General features: G+C 35.2%; 1 protein-coding gene across 44 annotated transcripts in view; it reads left to right on the forward strand.

Annotated features, from left to right (window-relative positions):
- LOC106871604 (titin) overlaps window positions 1-24,372 on the forward strand; it is a 454,558-nt gene that overhangs the window by 277,051 nt on the left and 153,135 nt on the right. For 39 of the 44 annotated variants that reach the window (XM_052967415.1, XM_052967425.1, XM_052967440.1 and 36 more), the window contains 6 exons: window positions 820-1,044; window positions 4,603-4,787; window positions 8,336-8,547; window positions 11,432-11,642; window positions 22,553-22,649; window positions 23,365-23,593. In XM_052967415.1, coding sequence (XP_052823375.1) covers window positions 820-1,044; window positions 4,603-4,787; window positions 8,336-8,547; window positions 11,432-11,642; window positions 22,553-22,649; window positions 23,365-23,593 — 1,159 coding nt within the window. The remainder of the gene's footprint in view (window positions 1-819; window positions 1,045-4,602; window positions 4,788-8,335; window positions 8,548-11,431; window positions 11,643-22,552; window positions 22,650-23,364; window positions 23,594-24,372) is intronic. The other 5 variants (XM_052967419.1, XM_052967422.1, XM_052967455.1 and 2 more) reach the window with 3 other exon arrangements.

Consider the following 24,372-nt stretch of genomic DNA (forward strand, 5'->3'; position numbering starts at 1 on the left):
ATACTGGAATAATTCAGAGAATGTTACTTCAATTGATTCATCTCTACTCCAGAACTTGAGAATGGCATCATGTTAAAAAGGAGCGGTTGGTTTGGTGGTTTCCCCTCCCTCCATCCTTCCCTCTCTCTACCACCACCCTCACATCTCCACATCTCACCACCAGCGGCCGCTGCCGTAGGTCTGTCTGCTGGGTTGTTGGTAAGGTAGTGTGATGTGGGGAAAGGGGACGGCGGGCTGGAGGAGAAGGTTGAGGAGTAAAGGCAATCTAATCTAATGCACTGTATTAATGATGGTAGTGGTGGTGGTGGTGTAGTAGCAGCAGACAGCCCACCCACCGCAAACACACACACATGCTTCCTCTTCTCTTTCTCTCTCTCTCTCTTTCATTCACACATCCTCTCACTCACTCACTCTTTTGCTGGGATTCTGTGTTACTTGAAATAGCTGTTGAAAGTCCTGTGGCAACAATCTTCTTGGTGGTTGAAAACCTTTTTCTACATGTTTTATTGGAGGTTTTTATTCACAGGAACCAAATGGAACCAGACTGTATAACTTTTCGAAACTTTCTGTAACCTCTTTCCTGCTTTCTTTCGGTCTTTCGTCTTTCGTCTTTCGAAGCAGTACACCACTGCTTGCATTCTCTCTCTCTCACACATACACACACATACTGTTAGAGGGTTAGAGAAGTACACACCCATACCTAGCAGTACATATCCATCCATAGGTGTATATACCCATACGCACACACACACATACATATATTTTGTTTGTTCTTTGTTTCCTCACTGTTTAACTAAAAATGACCATTACCGTCCACAGTTTCCTGGTCAGTTTTATGGTGGATGCCCGCGGTGGGGCCATGCGGGGTAGCCGTCACTCCGGAGTACGTATCATCATTCCACCTCGGAAAGCATACATGCCCACAAGAGTAACCTGCAAGCTGATTAAAAGAGAAAAATTAAGCCATCCGCCTCCCCTCAATGAAGGTGAGGCACTTGCTAGCCGCATTCTCGAGATGGGGCCTGTTGGAGTCAAATTTCTTGGGTAAGTCCTTCTTCAGGTTTTTCTTTTTCAGTTTCTATTATTTAATTGTTAAGCATGCAGAGCAAAATGCTTAGCAGCATTTCGTTCATCTTTACATTCTGAGTTCAAATCCTGCTGAGGTTACTTTACCTTGCAGGGTCGATAAAATAAGTACCAGTTGAGCCTTGGGACCAATGTAATCGACTTACCTCCTCCACCCCAAAGTTGTTGGCCTTGTGCCAAAATTTGAACCCAATATTATTTTAATTGCTGGAGTGAATTAAATGTCTGAATACTTAAAGTATTCAGGTGCACCACCTTATGTTCTAAGTTCACATCCCACCAAGGTCAACCTTGCCTTTCATCCTTCTGGGCATAAGTACTGGAACAAAATTTGCTTAGAGGGTGCAAACCCCAGTCTAACTTAGGATGTTCAAAGCATTTTCATTGCTCCCACAAAATTTTAGGGAGTGCAAGCACACCCCCTGCACCCCCTGTTTCCAAGCCTATGTTCCAGGATTAATAAATAAGCAACTGTTGTTGATCTTAATCCACGATACTCACCCTACCCCACCAAAAAAAAAAAAAAAGGGAATTGAGGCTTGTGCCTATGTTCGAAATCAATATTATCTTGATGTGTTGTTAAACTGTATTTCATGTGTGTTGTTACAATTTTTAAATATTATTGATTGGTCTGTTAAGGTTATTGGTTAGTCTGTTAAGAGTGGATTTTCAAAGAAAAACTAAGTATTCTGCTGTGTTTCATAAACAAAGCATGAAGCCTTAACTTAATTGTGATATAATGAAAATGTCAATGTTGATTGACCGTCATCATCGTTATTATCACCGTGCCTTAGCATTTCACTTGATGATGTCTGTATCAGGAACAAGTTGGCAACAGACAAACCATTCTGTAAATCCTCATTACTGTATCTATACGGAAAAGGAAATTTCTCCAACCAGTTCCTAGCTCCATATTTAGGACGACCTCCACTGCACCATAACATTGTCCACAAACAGCAGTCTGAGTAGAAATAAGATATAAAGGAAGGAAAACAATAACACTAAAGGTCTGGTTGTAAGTCTGTGGGACTGAGTATTTACTACCTATATGTGGAGTGTAACCTTGCACTCTGGGCCATAGAAACATCATGAAACACTTCAGGTTTTCATCTACTGTATCTTGGGATAAGTCAAACAGCTGGTTAGTTTACCTATAGGAGAAACTGAGTCTAACATTGTGACTTAATAAAACACTTGTTGATTATACAGTACTTCTGCTTACAAGTAATATGTGTTCCCATCCTGGAGTATCTTACAAGCAGTTAAATGGGCTGATCTGTTTCGAAAATTGTGCTTTGGCCACATGCTCAATGTTGTGTCATTTCCAGGATATGAACTATTTAACACCCTATCAGCTTTGGTTTGCAGCTCACTTCATGTCTGTAAATATGATATCAAATATACAGATGCTTACTAAATGATTTTAAAGACTCAGTACTTAATGCCAGTTTTACAGTAGGAAGCAAACAATCAGGAAAGGAATCTTCCTGTGGGTGAGACATTTCTCTGTGGAAGCTAACATCCCCAAATAAACCTGATACCATGACAGTTGGAATTGCATAGAGCAAGCAGAGGGGACACATCTCTGACTATATAGGACAGACAATCTATCACAAATAGCATTGTTCCCTCCACCACCACCTGCCAATAACCAGGTACCTATTTCTGACTACAGCTGAGTTATGTGCCCAGAAAGACAAAACACTTGTAACAGATTTGGGCCCAGGATTAATGCACTAGTAGCCTGGTACTTTAACCACTGGTCCACCTTACTGTTGCCATTTGTGTTGTTATTCTCAGATTACTTAAAGATCATACATTCCAGGTCTCCACAGTGAGGTGACTGTGACATTTTGGAACTCTGACTGCATACTTTTATAACTAAGCAACAATAATCCTTGAGATGTTCATACCTAAAGCTAAATAAAACACAAGGAGTTAAGTGCTATGTCTGATTGATTAAAAAATTGTTTTTATAAGAGTCTTTTTTCTTTTCTTTTTTTTTTTTATTAGTTATGAGCTCATAAGTGTATAAGTGCTTGTTGAAAATAAAATTGCTATATTTTTAATGCTCAGTTGAGGCTGCAATTAAACAACACAAGTTTTCGAATCATTTAGACCAAAACTATATAGATATTTCTGTGAAAATATTTTGAGAACAGTATTAACCTTTTTGTTAGCATATTTCTGATGAAAAACACAGTTTCTGCATTTCAAACTGGAAAATAATCAAGAATTTGGAGATCTTAATAAAATAAATAACTTTTTCATTAATGAGCTGGTATTTAGAACATAAAATGTTCTTATAAAAAATAATGTTAGAAAGCTTCAATTTTAATAGAAACACTTTTAAAATTTGACAATTTTGTATCATAAAACTAAGGCCTGGCACAAGTGGAGTGGTATCAAAATGGTTAAGTTTTATTCATTAAGGATTTTATTAAAAGATATTAAAGATTTTTTTTCTAATCATCATGAAATTGCAAATTGATAAGTTTCACGGTCAATGTTTTGGAAGGAAAATATGCCAGTCATTAAAAGAAAACATGTGGCCTGTTGTTTTTTGGCTGTTAATCAGCCAATTTAAGTGGGGGGTGGGGTGAAATTCTCTATTTTCTTTTGACAAATATTTAATATCATTTCATGTCAGTGTGCATTAACTGTCATTCTTCTGTACTACTATCATTTAATATCATTATATATGTTTTGGGTCTAATTGACCTTGTGACCTTTGTTGTTTGATTGCAACTAGAAAAAAATATCACATTCATGAAATAGATAAAATAATACATGATGTTTTAAGCAGCTGGAGAAGATGTCTTTCTGGGGCTAAAAACAACAGTAACACCATCCTCTATAGGACCACCACATTTAGTCAGCAAATATATTTTATATATATAGTTAATTCATATGTGGAGCAAGATGAAGGCAGTTTATTCACATGTGAGATGTGACAGTTACTGGACATTAAAGATGGTGACAGTTAATATACATGTGTGCTTGACAGTTAACATGCATGTGGAGGTAACTGTTAATGCAAATGTGCACTGAAACTGGTAATGCACATGTACAGAGATAGTTTTGATGCATGTGTGCAGAGAGACTGTTGACACATGCAGAGCATCTGCTAATGCAAATGTGCAGACTGATTATTAGTGGCCTCGTGTAGTGACACTGTTGATGCACTAGTTCAGAGAGAGACTGCTACTGCATGAGTGCTGAGCAGCTGTTGATGCACTTGTGCAGAGGAACTGTTAATGTCACATGTACAAAGATGTGATGCATACATGAAACTGACTGTTAATGCACTAGTACAGAAGAATGACAGTTAATGCATACTGACACATGATGTAACTGTAATGAAGTTTGGAATGGCCTCAAAGAGTCAGGAGTGTTTACCTCTTTCACTCTAATAGTTTTACATAACCAACAAGTACTGCGCAATTCAATGAAGAATAACATGCATCTCAGTGCAACCCACATTACAATTTTACACTCTTTTTTTCTGTTTTGCAGTCCTGTCATCATTGAAGTCCCTCATTTTGCCTCACTTCGTGGAAAGGAAAGAGAAATAGCCATCATCCGTTGTGATGATGGAGAGAAATGGACAGAACATCCCATACTAGCAACAGAGGAAGCGGTTAATGACACTCTTAATGGAAGTTTCGAAGGTCAAAATTCCTCTGCGTCCAGTCTGTGGAGTGAGCCTGCCATTTTGTTTTGTTTTTTTAGTTTGGGGTTTATTAACTTTTTCAAGTCTTCAGCAATATCAAATGAGTAGTCTAAAATTTGAATGACTCCAGGAAGATTTTGTTTTGCCACTGTGTCAGGACGACTTGCAAATCTTTTCTCTGTGGCATTCCACATCTTTTCTCTAGACCAGTGACAGAACCTCTACATAACCATTCGACCTGCTAGAAGTTGCAGCCAAATCTCTCTCAAATTACACCCAACCATCTTAAATAATGCAGGATCACATTGGATACTGTCTGAATTAAAATCAAGATGGTCATGGCTAGAATATCTTTGAACATAGTTCTCTTTCATCGAGGCTAACCTGGAGAAGTATTACTACGGTATACTCTTACTGAACACATGATGTTCAGTACCAAAAAAAAAAAATTTTTTTTAAAGCTTACTCACTGAAACCTAATATCATTACAATAGACTTGAAGAGGTTAACCCCTACTTTTATTTTTATTTTATTTTATTTTACCCAATTATTTTATTTTTTATTTTGTGTATTTTAGCTCTTCAGTTTTTGTTGTATGGTTTGAAATTTTTATTTTAGTTCATAGATCATCTGTTTTTGTTGTTATATATGTCTAGTTTAAAATCGTTAGTTTACATTAGTCATTGATGTGTTTTGTTTTATTATTTGCTTTTATTTTATTTTGGAATATTTATAACGCTTCACTGACTATATTTTCTAACCTAGATTGTCAGTGTGTAGCATTTTATCAACCATCTATCTGGCTAGCTTTGTATTTCAAAAAATATGGAAGAATAAATTATCTAGGGACACATTTTACTTGGTAGTATATAATAAGAGATTTCAATTCAGATTTAGCTCATGTTTGTGCTTTTTTTTTATTACAAGGAATCTTTTGCTTATTAGTAGAATGGATAGTATCCTGCTTGTTAGTATGTAGTTATTAATGCATTTTTGATTTGATAGAATCAGTGTTATATATATATATATATGTGTATGTGTGTGTAGTTTAGCTCATGGAAATGTCTCTCTTCCTTTTTCCAGTTGCTACTGGGCTGTCTTTGACATAATTGTTTAACCTACTTAATCTCCTTTGATAAATTTCCTACCATCTTTAAAGTAGGAAGCATTTATGTAAGTCCTAAATCTTGTCCCACTACGAAGATGAAGTGGCCACATCTAGAACAGATATTTGCATATTCTGAGCACCAGGCATATGGATTGCTTCTGAACAATTTGATTGGCTACTTCTACATCGTTGATTAAATGCCTGTCATTCTCAATATTTTCTTTTCCATGTCCTGGCAGCAAAATCTTTAAAAATTTTTTTTTACCTTCTCCATGAACTCCAAGCTATAATTAATGAGGAGCCTGAAGGAGAATGAAATAACAAGCCAATCTTAGAGTATTAATAAATATTTTCTTTCATGCCATATGGTATATTCAGATTTAACTGGACCTACTTACTTCTACAACTTGTGTTTCTGCTACCACAGAAGGAGACTCTTAATAAGAATCATTTCCTTTGGGGTCCTTTAAAATAAGCACATTTAGTTTTAGAGAACCATATCTGTTGCTTTATCTGGCCTCAATAATGCAGATTGTAACCCCCTTCCCCTCATCAGCCCACATATAAATTCTCTTTCATTTTAAATCCTTCCTGTTTTAATCCTAAGAATGATAAATCTAGTTAAGCTAAAACAGCAATGAAATATATTTTAATACAAGGATCACAAAGTGAGTATGTTGGTTAGTGGGAAGTAATTGGTTGTAGCAAGGCGAAGTCATATCAGCTGGTTATCAGATTTGCATGCTTTAAGGATCTTTTGTAGTATATTACTATTATTTTCATTTTATTTTTATTTGTAGTTTTATTTCATTTCTATAGTTTTATTTGTAATGTCTGTCAACAGATGTGTTGTGATGTTGTTTGAAACTAGTTGTTGTATCAAGATTTTTATGAGTTATTGATGTATTGTATAAAAGGAAATGTAAATATGTTCTAAGAACCAGAGGTGAATTTATTTCAGTGTAGATAATTCTTTGACTTAAATAATAGAGGCATAATTTAAAATTTTGCTACTTACAAGTTGTTATGTGGGCAGTTGTAGAATGACTGCACTTTCCTTTGTGTATATATATTAGTTAATAGGGCAGAAACATTTCCCCTGTCAGCACTTTCACTCTAATGAGATTTTGTTGGAAAATCATAATCATGGATGGAATTCCTAGGGGTTGCAGTCTAGGGAGAAAATAACGTGAAAAGTGTTTAGTTATAGAGGGTATGCAGCTAGTTAATTCAGAGAAAACAAAGCTATAGTAGTAAAGAGATAAAAGAAGCTAAGATGAGAAGCACCCTGTCTGTGAACTAACCATTATAATCTTTTGATGACTGAATCTTTATGAATCAGTTGAATAGCCTCCTTGAATACTGTCAAGGATGTTTGTGTATGTTTAGTGGCAGTAGCTCTGACCATGTCCACCTGGTCTGTCTCTGTTGTTGTCATGCATGAACACAGTGCTGAAGAGTTGGTGCCATGTAACTCTTTTATAAAATGTAGAGAATGGTTCCAGATAGGACTGAACTTATAATTTATATCTTTGGTAGAACACCTGTAGAATGTTCTTCACTTCCTTCTGTACCAAGAAGATCTGGTTGAGACTAATAAACAACAGCAATGACATTAGTAGAGTTGGGATGAGATGGGATGGTGGTGACAAAGTTTGATCCCACCATCTTTGATCTATCCTTCCATTCTTACAATATTGAGAAATAGTCATCAATAAGAGTAGTGAATAGGTGCACTATATTCTTTATATAATCTAGTTTACTCCTTAATTACTCTTGGTTTTCAAACATCTAAATTTGAGTAAGTACCAGTGATATATCAAGGTTTGGTTAAGTTGATTATTCTTTGTCCTCATAATAAAGCATGTATTGCTTTTTTTCTTCAGAAAGAAATAATGTAATTTAAAATAACACAAATTCTTATACAGGCACAAGGCCACAAATTTGTGGATATGGAGAGGAGAACACGATTACATAATGTTCGTGCCTTCCATAAGAGTATTAGCAATGTAATGAAAGGCATTGGCTTTCACAGGGAATCAAAAGCAACTAGTACTCTGGTTTTTCTTTGCTACTGTATTAAATCAAATAAAATCTTCATAATGTTTGTGATGTTTACAATTTGTAGGTCATATCCATTGCTCAACGAAATATATGATATCCTAATTCAACAATAGGTGACAGTTGGTGAATATGTCATTGACACAGATAGTTTTAATTAGGTGAAGGTTTGAAAAGGAGAGGAGTATTTAGTCTTAAGAAAAACAGTTCATTTCTTCAAATATTTCAAATGTTTTGCTTAACTACAGTTTCATTGGTTAAATTACTGGAGCCAACTTTCTCTGTTTAATAGAGATTTATAAAAGCTGATCGTGAGATCTCTTTCAAAGGAAATATTCTTCAATCACTGGGTTGTTTTTAAAAAAAAGATGGTGTCTAATTGTCATATTTTAATCTTTTTTTACCAGAATTGGACCAAGAAGATGAACTAGTTGCCAAGCGTATAACACGCATTCTAACAACAGATTTCCCCATGTACTTCGCGATTGTTACTCGCGTACGTCAAGAAAATCAGACAATTGGCTTTGAAGGTGGAATGCTCAGTTCCACAGTTGTCCCTCAAGTCCAAACCATATTCCCTGAAGGAGCATTAACCAAGAAAATCCCTGTTGGTCTCCAGGTATGTTTTTTCATTATCATTATATGTGTATACAATATGACATGGAGTAGGCAAACCCACAATACAGTGGGCATCTTTGAAATGTGTCCACTCCAGCAGTTCTGTAATGGACAAAATTAGAAAATATTTCGAATGTGTATGTAGTTTGCATGGTTTGAATTCCTTGCAAATCATGGCTCAAACATCCGCTCATAATACCCAGATGACTTTGGTTGTCATGAATGATGATGTGATTGGTCAATGGTAGGTGTTTTTTAAGGTTGTTGTTTCATCCTGAGTCATTTCAGATACAGCAGACTTAGAACTTAAAGGCACTCCAGCTATAACCATCCTGTCCTTTTTTTTATAGATGGGACTACATTGCATATTGTCAGTTTTTAAGACAGTAAATCATTTGGTTGTGATTTATATTAAGTCAAGTAACTATGTAGAGGCTTCTTTATTTGCTTGCAGTAAGTGGTGTTAGAAGTGTTGGGTGGTGATAGAATTGATAAAACCACATCTATGACAGAAATACCCCTATTATGCTTCAGACCCACCTGTTCATGTTAACTTAACACTGCAAGTTAAAAAGCACTTATCAGATATACAATAGACCTGTTGTTTGTAATTAAGCTAATATTTAAACATGGTACCTACCTACAGCTAGGTAGGCTGACCCATTGAGAGTTAAATGTTTTCTCTATTGACATAAGACAACAACAAAAGTAAGTTGTGAACCATTGATTCTTCAGTTGGTAATCACTACTGTAACTCTGGACCAAAGTTGAAATAGTCTCCTCTATATGTTGTATATCATTGCAACTGTGCATCCATGCTATTTCATTGTAATAGTGTGATTTATACAATTTTACTTCAAGTTAATATGACTGTACAATCTTATTATATGCTGATATGTCTATACTGTGCTTATTGTAAATTGGTGTGACTGTGAAGTGCCTACTGTATATTGGATACTTGTCAATCATACCAGGAGGCATATCAAACCATGAAATATCAAATAAATTAAGTCTCCTGCTACTCCTTACTGTGTGATAAAGAAATAAGCCAAAACAGCATCATGTACATTGGTTTTTCTACCACGCCTAATCCATACTAACACAGGAAATTAGACCTTATTACAGGATAATAAGAATGGTGAGATACTAAGGTTAGTTTATCAATCATTTGTATATTTGAGATGAGTTTTTAGAATCACAACTAAAGTTCTTTGGACTGTTAGCTTCGTTTATTGTGTTTTTGTCTGTTTAACATAACATGTCAATCAGTTCAATCTCCAGTGATTTAAAGAAGCTTTATGTTCATTTATATACATCAGTGTCCATAAGCTAGGTTTGCACGCGAAACCTTTATTTTCATCTGCAAGTTATTGATGCTCTGACCATTTAGAAAATGTCCCAAGATGCTGAAACCCCACAGTTTTTGCTAAATCTTTTTATTATTTAACCCTTTATTTAAGGCGGCAAGCTGGCAGAATCGTTAGCAGGCCGGGCAGAATCGTTAGCAGGCCGGGCAGAATGCTTAGTAGTATTTCATCCATCTTTGTGTTCTGAGTTCAAATTCTGCTGAGGTTGAATTTCAGGGTCGATAAAATATGTACCAGTTGAACTCTGAGGTCGATATGATAGATTTGGCCCCATTCCTGAAATTGCTGGCCTTGTACCAAAATTTGAAACCATTATTTAACCCCTTATTCTAAATCTGGATGTAATGGTTCATAACTCAGCTGGATCCTTTATCCACACAAAGGCACCCTGTTTATATATACTTGAATGTACCCAGCTAGAGTCTGTATATACAAGTGCATGCTGCTAAATAACATCTATATAAATTTGTGTGTACCAAGCTTAAGTCTGTATGCACATAACTATTAATACTTATATTTTTGTATATGTAGACAAACTAAACTGTGCATATATTAGGCTCTGTCCATGGAAGGCCTATGTGTACCTGTATTCAACAGCTAAATTCTGTAGACACCTTGTAGAATTCAATCGTATGTGGGTATGTGAATTCCTCATGCACCAAAGTGTATGCAAAGTTATGCATGATACCACAATAAACTGTATATCTCACCAAGAACAACAGAAAAGGTGTCAAAAATTTAATGATGCTATGACAAACCTCAAGAGCTAATCTGTAATATTGTTTATCCAGACATGTTTCAATTTCTTTTAGTAATTTTTGTTCTTGTTTTCGTTGCCTGCCCTCTTTTCTAATTAGAAAATTGCACATCTTACATATGACAGCATGAATCTCTCTTTTTTCACAAACACACACACACACACACACACACACACACACACACACACACACAAATATACACTCACACTGTTATACACATCTACATAAACACACTAGTACACTCAAATATGCCCAGATGCACACACTAGTAAGTACAAGTCCTCACACACACACACACATGCTTACAAATATTTGTATATACTCACACATATGAACATACACAATTACATAAGTAACAGAGCAAAGCAAAGAAAAGCAGGAATGGTATTTAAAAAGACTGTTTTCTTCATTTTTTTAGCCCTCCATTCAGAGGATGAGGCCAGTAAAACATTAACATTTCGCCATTGTCTTTTTATCTCACACTTTTATTCAAATATCTTCTCCCTAATTTTTTTTTTAAATTAGATATTTTGTTGGGTTTTTTTTAATAGTGTTTTTTTATAGCAAATTTTTTTCTTAGCATCTTGTGGCAAATTGAACTTTCTAGCTATCTTTTTTAATAAAGATGAATATATACATATATATATATATTTGTTGTTATTTTTCATTGTGTGTCAGTGTTTGTGTGCTATGGGAAACTGAATGTTTAGCTTTCTGTCAAGCTTTCTACCAAACTTTTTACCGTCTCTTGTACCATTAGGCTCAGCCCATTGCTCCAGAACTTGTCGCCAAGATGCTCGGCAACCGCGTGGCTGTCAGTCCTATTGTTACAGTGGCACCACGCCGCCGTAAGTTCCACAAGCCTATAACCCTCACTATACCAGTTCCGAGGGCTGCACAGAAAGGGATGATAAATCAATATGGTGGTGAAGCACCAACTCTTCGTCTACTATGCAGTATTTCCGGTAAGCGTAAGTTGACATTTGCCTGCTTCTCTGATCTTTCCTGCATGAATTAACCAAATAACTTTTCCTTCCCAGCGCAGTTTTGCTTTTCTTTCTTTGGAATATCTTCAAAGGAAATAAAATTTCTGGCTTCATCTTAACAGTGCCCTAATTTCAGCATCCAACACGCCAAACCAACAGGGAAGGTTTTGAGTTAGGGTTGTGGGTAATAGAAAGAAACCTGTTTTGCTGATATTATTGGACTATCAGTCAGGTCATAACCTAAGTAATTCAAGAGCACTGGCTTGCAATCATTTGTCTCCAAGCAAGATATTTTAGTTAACTTCCTTTTGTTTATGTAATTGTGGTGAAAGGTTGCCTAGACAACTAGAGACAAAACTTACCACAAGCTCTAACATTATCTAGGGGAGATTTTGTCCCATTCATTTAGTACCAAAGAAACCAAGTTAAACATAAACAACTGGCACCAAGCAGTACTGTAGTTCATAACGGGATTAATGTTGAAACAGGAGCACAATGACAACCTGGCACAGCTTCTGAGAATGCCATCTTGGTAAATGTCCTCCTTTCAATGTCTTGGAGAGTGTGTTGTTTTACTGCTATACCAGTGATTATGAATAAACATATCTCATGACACCTGGTTGTGCTTCTGTAAACATTGAACTGAAAGCTAAGCAATCATTATGATTAACCAGCAAGAATTGAACACAGTCATAAAAGGAGTTTCATGCAGTAAACTGTTATATTAGTGTTATCTCAATTTTTATAAGAATACATAATATTGAATTTAATTATAAATAAAGTATTTAGTATTTGAACTGTACAATCCCAAACATTGGTATTATGCAGTTTGAAAATACTGGTAGATAATAAAGCCTATAAGTATCAGGTGGGTTAACACCAAATGTTGGTATTTTGCAGTGTGATCTCGAAACTTAATACTTGAACTGTACACTGTGAGATTAACACCATATCTTAGTACATTCACTATGGGACAATATTAAATATAGCCTTTAACCACAGTCTGTTAAACCACAGTAATAGAATTTTGTAAAAATGGTATATGTAATCAATGCTTAATGAACTAATGGTTGTTGTGAATCCTAGTCTTGCCATAGATAGTGAAGCATCAAGAACACAATTATTTCCATGGTGGTGGTGTGCTATGATCTCGTCTGTTTTAAACACTAAACCTGTATAAATATTACCCTAGCTTGTCACTCTTTTCTGCTATTGCTTTCCTGCTGAATGCAGTGCTGTTTGGTGCACACTAACTACATCACTCTTACACATGTGTCTATATCACTCAAATTCACATCAACTGAGTAGTTCACTGCCATAGAACATAAGACATATATACCATTTTGGTGCACATCAAATATGTGCACTAGTTGCCAACTGAAAACACATTGCACATTACTATAAAGGTTTAGGTATTCAGTATTATCTAATCATGATCCAGTATCCAGCAGTTGTATTATCTATAGCGGTAAAAAGAAGCTATGTGAAAATGTCCCAGAAACGGTTTTTTCGGTGGGTGGGGTGGGGGGTCCATATTTTACTTGCTGGTTTGAAATCAGTATAGTTTCAGGAGAAATTGTATAACTTTGGCTAGTCTTACTGAAGATTGGCAGTCTCTTAGAATGTCAGACAAATGCCCTACAATATTTAGTGGCATTTGTTTTGAGTTGGTAAAATAAAGTACCAGTCACATCTTGTATTCATTGAAATTGACTCTAAGCCTTCAAAGGATGATGGATTGCAATACAATAAAGTACCAGTTTAGCACTGGGGTTGATGTAATCAATTAATCTCCTTTCTTCAAAAATTGCTGGCCTTGTGCCAAAATCAGAAAGTATTATTTTATACACACTTCACTAAACATTGAATTTTTGGACTCACCACAAAATAAATAAGAACATATTTACAATACAATATACAGTACAGATGACAGTGAGATGTATTACAATATCTGAGGAATCTTTTAAACATTATACTTTGCTATCAGATTCACCTTGGAGACACTGGTTTGATGTGAGGTAACTAGTTTAAGACCAACTCCTCTCTCTCTACATTCAGTGATGTCTGCTTGAATCCTAAAAAGGTAATGCCTTCCACAACTAAATGTGGAAGGACTACCTGTCTATAAAAGGATTGGCTGAGAGATACATTATAAGTTGTGTGTTGATATTATGAAATAGGGAGTAGTGCTGAAGTCCTGCTTGGAAGAAAAAGCTCTCATTTCCAAATTATGTCACTAAAGACTGCATCTCTGACTCTGCTTCTACCATGTTCTTGGTAATAACTGTTAACTCATTAAACTTTCCTATAATTATAGTTTAATCTTATAGAGGCATTGCAAGTTAGAGTTATTAACTGTCTTGATTAATCACATACAGGATATGTATAGGTGCAAAAACAGGACACCTGCAGACAGTTGAAGATTAAATTAAGCCAAGTTGAGCTTTGAGAGGATAGATCATGTTGATGTGAAAATTATGACCTCCCTTGGTAAACATAACGGTTAGTCAATGTCATGTTGGACTAACTGAAAACTGCCAGCATCATGTCAGACTAACCAGGGACTACCAGTATCATACTAGGTTGACTGGGGACTATTAGCATTATGTGGGACTATCTAGGGACGACAAGCATCATGTTTGATTAATCAGAGACTAACCAGAGACTGCTCGTATCATGTTAGAAGAACCAGAGACTGCTAGCTTCATGTTGGATTACCTGGGGACTATAAGCAGCAGGTTTGATTAGCTGGGGACTGCCAGTATATTATTGGACTGAGTACTACCAGTATTATAATGAACTAGCTGAGGACTGCCTGTCTTTTTGGATTAGCCGGAGAATGGTAGTAGGACCAGCTAGGATCTCTTGTATCATGTTGGACTATGTAGGGACTGCTAATATCATCATGGGTGGATCTGCTGGGATCACCATAATTTGCTGCCAGATCTTTTATTTCAATTGTGAAGATATTTTAAAATGAAAGAGGTAAAAAAAAAAATTTTTCACTGAAATAGAAACTGTGAAATGGCTGCTTCACTTGGCACGGCGCTATGTCATCCGTTTTCAACTTGAGCCATGTTGAAAAGTGCCTTCCAAATTCTTGCTTGGCAAGAAAATCAGCAGTTGCTGAGAGCTTGGTATTAAATGACAAAAAATCAGGTGAGACCTCAGGTAGGCCAGAGCATTCAAATTTTGGCAAGAAAATTCTTTGTCTTCATAGTAGTATTGTTTCTTTTTTTTAAACTTTTATTTTGTTTCTCTTACTGTTGTTGTTATTCATTTATTTTGGTTTGGTTTGGTTTTTATCTTTTTCTTCTTTAGCACTGCATGAGCTCTTAATTCAGCTTGTTGAGTTTATAATCCATCAACCCTGATGCCCTCCTTTTAGACAGCATCTATTTAGCATGGTATTCACTGAATATAGTTCTATGTGACATCTTGTCCTTTCTCTATCCCAAATGTGAACTTGACATAGCAGAATAAAAAAAATAATAAAAAGTTCTTCTGAAACCTGCACTAAAGTATGTGTGTGCCTGTGTGTACAGTGGAAGCTGCTTATTATAATCAAGGATAAAGTTATCAAATGATTATTGTTATGAAACCAGTGGATCTTGAACTCTGTTTAAAATGAATTATCAGCTGGTTATTAGTGTGTACCAGTTATTATTAAAAATGACTTCATCCCAAAGTGATCACACTTTTAGGCTTCCACAAGGTGTGTGTGTGTGAATTGCAGGAATGACTGTGATTAAGAAATTTACTTTGCAATCATGTGGTCTTGGGCTCAATCACACTTACATGGCACATTGGGCAAGAGTTTTCTACTATAGCTCTGGTCTATGGTAGATAGACACTATGCAGAAGTCTATTGTGTATATACATGTGTGTGTGTCTCACTGCTTGACAACCAGTGTTGGTTTATCTACATACCCATAACTTAGCAGTTTGACAAAATAACTGATAGAATAAATCCCAGGCTTAAAAATAAGTACTGGATGTCAGTTTGATTGACTAAACCCTTCAAGGCATTGCCTCATTATGGCTGCTCTCCAGTGACTGAAACCAGTAAAAGAACCAAACAAAAAAATGTATATTTCTGTGTTGGTATAGATAATATCTCGACACAGACATGACTGACTGGGTCAGAAGTCTTGGATTTGACGCCACTTTGTGACATGTTTGGCGAGCATCTTTAGCATAGCCTTGGGGTCAACCCAAACCATATGAGGGAAGTTGGTTTGACAGAAGCTATAGAAAAACCATCAGATGGATCATAAATGTAATTCAGAGGTTCAACTTTGTTGCATCGATTCCACCTGAGAATCGTATTAAGGATTCATGTCTGTGAAGTATGGTATACTCAGCCACTTAGCACATCAATTCAGTGAGTCAGTTGTTCAGTTGATTGGACAACTGGATGTTCATATGTTGAAATTGATTGTGTGTGTGTAATAGAAATTTATATATGTATATTTTAGCATATTTGTATGTGTGTGTTTATATATATATATATATATATGTTCACACACATATGTATATGTTTGTGTGTGTATGAATAATTGCAATGACAAAGCAGGAAAAGTTTATTGTTTGGGAATAAATTCTTGCATGTTTTCACAATTATTCTTTCATATTTCTAAATTGTTTCTTTAAAAGAAACAAAAATTACTCTTTTGAAAATCAATGTTGTGATAATTCCAGTATTTCGTCTTCATCATTGGTGTCCAGTTCTGGCCCCTAACTTAAAATTGATTCAAGAAAGTAATTCAATGTAAAATTACTCTAGTCTTTGTGACTCTGCTGCAGCCTCTGTTCTGCAGACATTTTTGTTATCTTCCCCTATCAGCATCTGCAAGGTGTCTTCTTGGACTAATAACTCTTGTCTGTATGCCACCCTTTTAGTCTTGTTTTTTTTTGTTTTTTTTTTTTGTATCTGCCACTTACATGGTTTTCATTCCATTTTGGAGCTGATATGCTCCAATCTACTACTATGTGTAGTTAGTGTGAAGCTTAGGTAGAGGTGAGTGGCATTCGTGTACGACATAAAGGTTAAGGTTTTTAAAATCCACTGGCTGTCTTTAACAATACACTTGCTTGAACAGCAAGAGGGCTTAGCCCTTTTGTGGTCATGTTTCTATTGAAGTACACTATTCATGTTTTAACTTTTAATGTAATCTTAAGTTTGGAGGGTTTAAAAATACAACCAACTCTTCCATTATTAAGATGGTGGTTGGAATATAATTTAACAAAAGGTTTTATAAAATATTATGATGGAAGGTGTAAATTGAAATATGAACACTCTAAGATGAATGTTTTTGTATCATAAAATTCAGAGATTCTATCAAGCTGTTGGTATCAAAAGGACTAAAGGGACATTTAGATTGTTATTTTTGTCTTTATCTACTACATCTTGAGAGAATCTGGGTAGGCTGTTCTATCATTTACACATACTGAATGGCCAAAATGTGATCTCTGCATAGGTGTAGCATTTACTGAATCAACATCTTCTGAGAATGAGTTGCAAAGGTGATGTCTTATTTGGCATTTCCAATGATTTACTTAAGATAGTCTGAGGAGAATTGGTAAAATGTTTCTTTTACTTTGAAATAGTGGAGGATTTTTTGTGTTTTTATCTGTGGATTGTTTTCATTTCCACTCCATCTCCCTGTGTTATATGTAACTGAACTATGCTTCCAAGGAATAGTTTCATATATATATATATATATATATATATATATATATTTAAATTGTGATCTAAAGGTATTTTGTCTGTTGAGCAGACCTATAACCAAAGATACTTCAGCTGTGACCAACCTGTAATTTTTTTTTCCAACTTAGAATGTATCTAGGACTACAATATCCAGTATGCCTTGCCCCTTTTAAACTATTATATATATAAATTTGTTCATCTTTCATGATTTGTTTCTAGGGAGGGTGTTTATTTTTAAATAGAAATTGAACACTTAATCATAATAAAAGTAATAGGGTGCTCAACTCAAGCATATTGAGGGTGTATGATTGGAAGGATGGCACCATATAAAGGTGTTGTTCTGGGAATTACACTGGATATACTGTATAATATAGAACCTGGTCCCTTACATTCCAAATTTAAAGAGATGGGCAATAAATTAATCATTTAGTATATTATACTAGGAACCAAAATGCTAGCCAAGTTCCCTAAAGAAAAAAAGGATAAAAGAGTTAGATAACCTTGGATAATAATAAGATCAAGTTAACTCCATAAAAAGGGTTCCAAAATATGTGCTTTGCTTTGTTAATTTTCACTAATTTATTACAATTATTGATTTTTTCTTTATTCTTGATAAATTTATTATAATTTTAACTATTTTTTGAAAAATCTGCTTAATTATTTCCTACATAACTAATTTGCTATTATTTATTTTTGATACTGCGTCCTGATTTACCCTTTGCTATTTGAAATCATTAGAAATATTAAAACTACAGAGATAAAGTGGGTGGGGGTTAAAAGGTGGACCACTGATTTGCCTGTTGTTAGTCTAAATTAGCCGCTTGTCTATGTTTGGTTCCTTTTTAGGGTCTATTTATTTCAATTCTTTTTGGTCTGTTTTCTTTTTTCCTTTAATTTGTGTTAACATGTTGAACATATGTTATCAGCCAGGCATACTGAGGCAAGCAGAGTAATGTGCCTTTTTCAGGGGCATGACACAATAGCTGTAGTTCTAGTAGAAGTAGGTGTAGCGATATAGTAGTTGTAGAAAAGTAAGGTTTGAATTTATAACCAATATGGTCAGTAATAAAAATAAAAAAAAGACAGTCATTAGAACTGATAGATTAGTGATGGCCTGTGTTGAGAAGAACTGGATTGGATTAAAAGACTGAAACTAATGTACAATGGTGTATTGTCATGAATTGAAGTAGAGACTAATGTTTCAGGTAAGGTAATTGGCTAAAAGATATGGGTGGGAGAGTGAATTGATGATAAAAGAAACAAGGCAGTTATAAAAAAAAAAAGCGTTAGTTTCTACTTCATTTCATCATACAGTGACATGGAACTTTTCAGTTTTTCCATTCCATGTGATCAATAGTCCAACATCTTAACTTCGCAGCTATTTATGTGTAGAGTGTGGGAAGCAAAATCCTTCCTTGTCTTCTGTCATTGCCAGACTTTTCTGTAGAACTACAACTGTTCAGCATGCCCCTTCCATTTTAGCTGTTGTCTACAAACTTTGTTGTCATTTGTTGGCCATTGTAGAGCAAAAGTGGGTTCCTGGTGAACCTGCTTGTGATTTCACTTCCTGTGTCACTCCTATCATGTTGCCAATATACCCTTAGTAAAGGCATGAATGTTTCAACTTCACACACACACATTACACCAAGAAACTTATGTAATTGTTTCAAATTTCTCACAAGTTGCCTCCTTATAATTATTTTCAAAGTAAAATGATTTGGGCCCTATTGAAATTTTTTTTTTTTTTTAATTGTGTTCTGAAATGATCTTAAGTGGCTGTCACTTTTGCTACAGAAGCACCAATGCCAAATTTCTGCAGATTTATCATTATTATTATTATTAGATGAAACAGCTATCAGCCTCTTTGTCTTTATTTCTTTTATATTTTTTATAATTTATTTAATGTATATATACTTGTGGAAAAAAAAAAAAACATTTCAAATGGTTTAGTCTCTGTTTACCATGTGGGTTAGCTTAAAACCTGATAACTTGTTCCTTTTGAATATCTAATTTGGTGGAAGGTAGAGTTCATAGAGCATCAAACAAAATACTTTGTGGCATTTGTTTACATCCTTTAATGTTCTAACTAAAATTCCACTCAAGACTACTTTGCATCCTTCTGAGATCAATAAACCAAGCACTAGTGAGATGCTGGGGTTAATATAATTGACTGTATAACACTTGAAGGTAATAGTTAGTGGATAATTGTAACTAGCTTCCAATTTGATGAAAGATATGTTTATCTTTTGAAATCTAATATTAACTTTAATGTGGTAGATTTCAGTCCAAGATTTTAATTTGAATGGAGATAGTTTACGAGTTGGTGCTGAAGGAGTTAGTCACATGTGCATGCATGTGTGTGCGTATTGTGAAGGTACATGGCTTAGTGGTTAGGGTATTCATTTCACAGTTGTAAGGTTGTGAATTTGATTCCTGGTGGCATGTTGTGTCCTTAAGCAAGACACTTTATTTCACATTGCTCTAATTCACTCAGCTGACAAGAATGAGCTGTAACTGTATTTCAAAGGGTCAGCCTTATCACATTCTGTGTCACGCTGAATCTCCCTGAGAACTATGTTATGGGTGCATGTGTGTGTGTGTGTGTGGAGTGCTTGCTGCTTGCATGTTAATTTCGTAAGCAAGTTGTTCTGTTGATCAAATCAACTGTAACTCTCATCATCGTAACCAATACAGTGCCAGTTTTTAGATATATAGTACTCAAGAAGACTTGTCCTCTGCCAGCACCACATAAAAAGCACTTGTGCCGGTGCCATGTAAAAGCACTGGTGCCAGTAGAACGTTAAAAGCACCTGTAAACTGGTTAGCATCAGGAAGGGCCCCCAGCCAAAGAAACTAAGCCAAATCAGGACTGGAATCTGGTGCAGCTGCCCAGCTTGCCACTTCTGGTCAAACCATCCAACCCATGCCAGCATGGAAAATAGATGCTGAATGATGACGATGATATATATTAAGGTGATGCTCCAGCATGGCCACAGGCAAATGACTGAAACAAGTAAAAAAACAGTATATATATATATATATGTATGTATGTATATATTACAGCTACTGTCCTACCCATGCATGCATGGAAGATGGATGTTAAATGATTATATATATGGGTATTACTACACATGTTGGCATAAGGTATGCCTTAGAGTATCATTTTTTAGGTGATGTGCCACCCCTTGAAAGAATCATAAATATATAGAACATGAACATGGTATCCAATGGTAAACAGACAAAATTGTTTGAAATGTTGTGGTTTACAACAGAAGACTAAAATCATAAATATTGTTAAAAAAAAAAAAAAAAAAAAGACATTTAAAGCAAAAACGAAATGGTATTTTGAAAAAAGAAACAAATTGGTCAGATTTATGATATTAGATAAAATATGATCTGATTCATTACTGGCCAAAATATTTATCTACAGTGTCATAATTGGAAAAAAAAAATTTTTTTAATGATTAAAAGCTAAAACACAATTGGAGTTCCTGGACAGTAAGAATACAATTCTTTTTTTTTTTTTGTATTTACTTTTCTTTTTGTTCCATTTACTCCAAAGACAGCGGTAGTACTTCATAACAACTAAGAGTACTAAACCAATTTTCAACTATTCCACAAAACTGTATAACCATATATATATATATATATATATATATATATATATATATATATATATACACACACACACACACACACATACATATTTATGAACTACATACCTACCTTTCTTAGTCGGTGTTGTGACAGCATGTACTGACTACATATATATCCTCTCCCCTGTACTACACGACTATTTTTTTAGTCTTAGTTTTGTGGTGGTGTCATTCCTGTCATCTCTACCAGTGTCTTATTTTTAATCTCTGTGTACGTATATGTGTGTATACATTTGTATATAATATATATATATATATATGTATGTTTATATATATACTTTATATGCATGTGTGTGGACACAAGTCTATTGGTAGTATTGTGTGTGTGTGCGTGTGTGATTTTCATAGAAGTATTTTTTTTAGTTAATTAATTAATTAATTATAGCTGTTGTCAGTATTGTTGTAGTTGTTGTTGTTTCTAAATAGCTTGTGTTGTGCCCATTGTTTATTACAAGTTATTAGAAACAATGTTGACTGTTAGGGATTTTTTTTTTTTTTTTGTCAAAGCAATTGCATTAATTCTGTAAAAATATGCATTGATTATGTTCATTAATTAAGCTAACTGAACAAATAATTAACCTCCTTTTTTTAAGGAGAGTATTACACTTCAATGTAGATATCCCAATGTGGGGTTGTCAACACAGAACACCTGAACTAGCATATATATTGTTTTTTATTTTTGATATATGTGTGTGTGTATATATGTCTGCATATATATGTGTGTGTGTGTGTGTATATAAGTTCTGTTATTGCTATGTAATTATTGTGGTGGGTAGCAGAATCTATAGAGTGATGAACAAAATGCTCTGTGGTGTTTAGTTATGACACTTTGTGTTCTGAGTTCAAATCCCACTGGTCAACTTTGCCTATCCTTCACCTGAAGATTGATAAAATAAAGTACCAGTCAAATACTGGGGTTGATATAATCAACTGATTCTCTCACCACAAAATTTCTGGTGTTGTGTATATATCAGTTACAATTATTATTACTATTATTATTATTATTATTATTATTATTATTATTATTATTATTAAGGTGGTGAGCTGGCAGAATCGTTAGCACACCAGGCAAAATGCTTAGCGGTATTTTGTCTGCCACTATGTTCTGAGTTCAAATTCCGCCAAAGTTGACTTTGCCCTTCATCCTTTCGAGGTTGATTAAATAAGTACCGGTTACACACTGGGGTTAATGAAACTGACTAGCCCCCTCCCCCCAAATTTCAGGCCTTGGTACCTATAGTAGAAAGGATGATTATTAATATTATTATTGTTTAGCTGAATGGATGGTAAAAAAAAATTTGCTTTCATGAGACGGTGATTGATTTGTGTGATACGATATTAAATGCAGTAACAATCTCTAAATTGCTCCAACAACAAATATAAATACATTTTTGTTAACGTTATCTATTTCTCCACTCCCACCACCCTAAAATAACAACTGTAATAAAGATTTAATTAACTATATCTTTGTTTCATATTTTCTTTTTCTTTTTTTTTTTTCTTCAACTCTTCTTGTGTTGCTGCTTTAGGAGGAACGACCCCAGCTGTTTGGGAAGATATCACTGCCAGCACCCAACTTACATTTGTAAATGACTGTGTTTCATTCACAACAACTGTTTCAGCTAGGTAAGTTTCTATCTCTCTCACAACCAATTCTCTTTTTAAAATGTTTTTACTGTTGGTTCTGTTGTCACATTGTACTATCTGATGTACCCAAGGGTAAAATGTAATCTAGCTTTCCTGTTTATCTGTTTGTCTAAGTCTTTCCCCTTCTCTATTTTTGTTTACCCTCTCTTTCTCTATTTTTCCCTTTCTCTCTCTCTGTCTGCATGTTTTTCTCTCTCTTTCTCCTCTATCTGTTTGTCTGTCCCATTCTCTATTTGTCCCTCTTGACTCTCTCTGATTCGCATTTATCTCTCTCTCTCTTTCTCTCTCTCTCCCCGTCTCTCTCTCTCTCTCTCTCTCTCTCTCTCTCTCTCTCTCTCTCTCTCTCTCTCTCTCTTTCTCTCTCTCTCTCTCTGGGACAAACATGATTGTGGTAGTAGCTGTTGGTCTTGCTTTGTTCATCATTATGAACCTTGAAAATATGTACATTTAAATGTATACACACCTGACAAATACGTTCACAGATACATACAAAAAACATACATACAAATATACTCAAACATACACCAAGACTAACATACGCAATACATTACAATGACAGTTATTCATACTCATAACCCCCTCATCTCCACAACCAGATTTATCTGCTTCTCCCCCTCAATTTTGCAAGCCCCAACACCAACACCAGCAACTGCTCCTCTGGCTAAAACTTAGTCTCTCCTTGTTTGACGTTCAGGTTCTGGTTGATGGATTGTCAAAATGTGAATGAAGCAAGTCGAATGGCCACCGAACTCTACCAAGAAGCAGTGGTTGTACCTTTCATGGCCAAGTTTGTCATATTCGCCAAGCGGCATGCTCCTGAAGAGGGGAAACTGCGAATGTTTTGTATGACTGACGACAAGATTGACAAAACTCTAGAAAAACAAGAAAAGTTCACCGAAGTCGCTCGGAGCCGAGATGTTGAAGTAAGTTGTCTTTCCTGTTGATTCCTATTACTATTGAAATACACTGCATTTGTTTCAGTTAATTTTGGCACCTTGAGCAAGTGTTTCTACTATAACCCTGGATCAACCAAGCCATTGTGAGTGGATATAGTAGATGGGACTGAAAGAAGCCCATTGCCCTGTTGTGTGTGTTCTTGTGCATGTGTGTGTGTGTTCTTATGTGTTATTGTCGCCTTGCCTCAACATTGCGTGATTGTTGTAAACAAGTGTTAGTGTCATGCAAGCAGTGTCCTTCATTTCCAGTCTTCAATGAAAACATGTCTGGTCATGGAGAAATATTACTTTACTTGGAAACAGGTGAGGGTTAGAAATAAGAAGAGTGAAAAGCATCCAGTCATAGAAAATCAGACTCTATAAATTTTGTCTGACTCATACAAGCATGGAAAAGTGGACATTAAAACAATGATAATGATAATGATGATGGTATCATTACCATTTTATGTTTGTTTTTCTATGCTGGTTGGTTGGATAAGTCTCATATCATCTCACCACCCACTATTATCCATGTCATCTGATCAACACAAGTCCTTCCTTGGAGTTACTGCCATCCTAAGAAGGGCTGTGTTCACAGTCGTTGAGTTTTTATGGAAGCTCTTTATGGGTGGATATCAATGATTATCTCTATCTGTACAGGAGGTTGTCTACATAAATAGGATAAGCTAGTTATTAGAACTTATCATTCTAGAGTACCAGTGAGGTTAGTTACCATGACAACCTATCATCTGAGACAAACAGTAACT

This window comes from Octopus bimaculoides, chromosome 4, assembly GCF_001194135.2.
Source record: "Octopus bimaculoides isolate UCB-OBI-ISO-001 chromosome 4, ASM119413v2, whole genome shotgun sequence".
In the NCBI taxonomy this organism is placed as follows: domain Eukaryota; kingdom Metazoa; phylum Mollusca; class Cephalopoda; order Octopoda; family Octopodidae; genus Octopus; species Octopus bimaculoides.